We start from the raw sequence: 2,663 nt of genomic DNA, 5'->3' as shown, positions 1-2,663 counted from the left end.
GGCTTGTGAGCACACCACACACCTGCTCACTACCGGCACCTGCCAGGCGCTGCAGGCCCAGGCTGTCTGATACCTGATCGGGAACCTTTTAACGAAGGTCCTTAAAATGGCCTGGGGAGTTTGCTCGCCTTGCAGATCCCAGTGCAGGGGGTCTGGGGTAGGCCAGGGGCCTGCATGGTCGATAAGCTCCACACAGAAACCTGAGCCCGTGAGAAACTGGGCTGTCCCAGAGAACTCTCTGTGGTGCTGAAATGTCCGTACTGTCTCATACGGCAGCCACCGCCCCGTGTCTCCTTGGTGGTTATAATGTGGCTGGTCTGAGGAACTGCTTTTTATTTTATTCCATTTTAATTCATTTAAATTCAAATAGTCACGGTGGCTAGTGGGTGTCGTATGGGAGAGCACGGGCCTAGAGAGTGGGATGCGTGGACCCAGAGCGAGAAGCACGAAGCTCCAGCCGAGGAGTGTGCGAGGGACACCCAGCACCAGCACCTCCTCCGCGCCCGGAGAGGCTGAGGCTGGGTGAGGTGCGCTTGGCGGGATGCAGAGTTGGAGCCAAAGCTCAGAGTTGTGCAGGTCTCTCCCGGCGTCCCCCCTGAGCTGCTGGCACACTGGTGTCTTTCTGGCTGGGTGGGCAGGCGAGCCCCAGAGGAGACCCCGCTACCCTGGCTGGGACCCCACCAGGGCCCCGCCTGAAGCCTCAGGCTGCGTCCAGTCAGGAGCGGGAGCTGAGGTCAGGACGTCTTCATGTTCTCCTGCAGGCCCAGGGTGGAGCCGGTGGCCGCGGGGTCCCGCTCCCGCTGTGTGAGCATTAGGGGGACACGAGTCAGCCTCAGGGGAGCGGTTGACTCCCCTCCGCAGACCTAGGGGCCGAGGCCTCTGAAGGGCCTGACTCTGGACGTCTCTTACCGCCTCGGGCCCCATGTCCTCCGCGTACTTGAACTTCTTCTGCTTGTAGTAGTGCCTCTTGGGCAGGATGTGGAGCAGCAGCAGGTCACAGAGAACCGTGGCCTGGGGGCAGGGAGGTGGTGGCTAGAGCATGGGAATCCCGACTGTCTGTGAGGCCCTGACCGAATTATGTCCTATCCAGACCTGGGGTCCTGGAGGGGGGATGAGGCCCTGAGGCCCCCTGGGGAACCGAGACTGCCCATCCCCCCTGCGTCCTGCCCCAGCTGTGGGCCTCAGTTTCTGCAGACATACTGTGTGTCTAGGGTAGGGGGTGGGCTCAGTAAGGATGGACCATTGCAGTCAAGTTATGGGTGAGAGACTTGTTGCTGCTACTGAGATGTGGAAGAGGGGGACTGACCCCAGCACAGTGACCCCATGTCCCCAGCACTTACCACCCCAAAGATGCCAATCCCGGAGCCGATGGTAGTCATTGTGGGGATGATGTCAAACTTCCCAGCCTGGTGGGGGGACCCAGAGGGGGGGAGGGAAGGGTTAGCAGTCAGCAGGGGCCCCGTTGGAAAGGTCTTCCTCAGAAGCCCTAAGGCCAGGCCTGGGGTCAGGCAGTGTCCCTTCCACTGTCAGCTGGCCCGCTGCCTGCTGCCCAGGGTCTGCCTCTACATGCGACTCTGGGGCTGGTCAGGAGCCTGGGTTTTGACCTTGGCTCTGCCTTCCTGGACCCGGGGAGACAGTGTGGGAGGGTGGTCACAGCTGGAAGGCCGCCCCCAACAGTGCCCACGCCCATGTGCAATGGGAGAAGTGCCGAAGGAAGCCCACCCGCCTGCAGTCGTCTGTAACCACAGGTGCCCAGCGGGCACTCACAGGCCGAGAGCGTGTCTCCGGCCGCCCTCACGCTGTCACTCACCTTGCCGTCCACGAGGATGTCGAAGCGAATCCCAAACACCTTGAAGAGATGCCGGTAGTTGGTCCCATTCTCCACGAAGTACTTGGCAAACCTTGGGGAAGGAGTGAGGTTGCAGGGGGGGATGATGGAGAAGCATTCTCGGTGGGGAGTTCCCAGAGCATCAGGGACGCAGGGGCCCTTGGAGATCCCTGAGGATAGTCCCCCCCCCCCCAACATTATAGAGACGGGGAGCCGCAGGCAGGATCCCAGGCCTCGTGCCAGGAATGCTGTACTCCACCCTCAGCCTGGCTCCCGAGGCCAGCTATTTCCCAGCCAGTCCTGGCCAGGGGGGCCTCCCGGGGACCAAGAGCAGGGCAGGGGCTCAGGCCTCCAGGGTCTTACTCCCTGCTGGCTCCCTGTGTGGTCAACCCCAGGACGACAGGAGCTGCCCCGGCTCCTGTGCTCCCCTCCCGGGGACACCTGCTTGGCCCTGAGGGTTCTGGGAATAGAAGAGCCCACAGGACCCCGAGGGCAGGTGCCCCGGTGGGGCCTGGCAGGCACCTGAAGTTGAAGCCTTGAGCCAGGTCTTTCTCTTCATAGAGCCTGTGGAACTGGTAGACGGGCTTGCAGTGCCGCACGCGCCAGTCCAGGTCACAGTTCCAGTCGATGGTGATGCCTATCGCCCCACCCTGCCGGGACACAGGCGTCAAGCTCTGGGGTTTCAGGGCCGGCAGCCTCTTGAAGAGGGAACCTGCGTGGGCTTGACAACAGATGCTGAGAAACTGCTTCAGTGTCAAGCCTGTCACCCTCTCTGGCCCGCCCCCCGCCCCCCCACACTCCAGCTTTCTGCGTTTCTACGGTACACCGAGTTTCC

At 62.2% G+C, this 2,663-nt stretch overlaps 1 protein-coding gene across 1 annotated transcript in view; it reads right to left on the bottom strand.

Annotated features, from left to right (window-relative positions):
- Window positions 1–2,663, bottom strand: part of P2RX1 (purinergic receptor P2X 1) — a 16,095-nt gene continuing 13,432 nt past the window's right edge. The window contains exons 8-12 of the mRNA XM_006761482.2: window positions 2,351–2,478; window positions 1,811–1,901; window positions 1,341–1,406; window positions 910–1,011; window positions 1–800 (exon numbers count right to left, since the gene is read on the bottom strand). Coding sequence (XP_006761545.1) covers window positions 735–800; window positions 910–1,011; window positions 1,341–1,406; window positions 1,811–1,901; window positions 2,351–2,478 — 453 coding nt within the window. The 3' untranslated portion in view covers window positions 1–734. The remainder of the gene's footprint in view (window positions 801–909; window positions 1,012–1,340; window positions 1,407–1,810; window positions 1,902–2,350; window positions 2,479–2,663) is intronic.

The sequence above is a fragment of the Myotis davidii genome, unplaced genomic scaffold (genome assembly GCF_000327345.1).
Source record: "Myotis davidii unplaced genomic scaffold, ASM32734v1 scaffold638, whole genome shotgun sequence".
NCBI classification, from domain to species: Eukaryota; Metazoa; Chordata; class Mammalia; order Chiroptera; family Vespertilionidae; genus Myotis; species Myotis davidii.
Note: the sequence above shows the minus strand (reverse complement) of the source record. Positions and strands in the feature narration are given on the sequence as shown.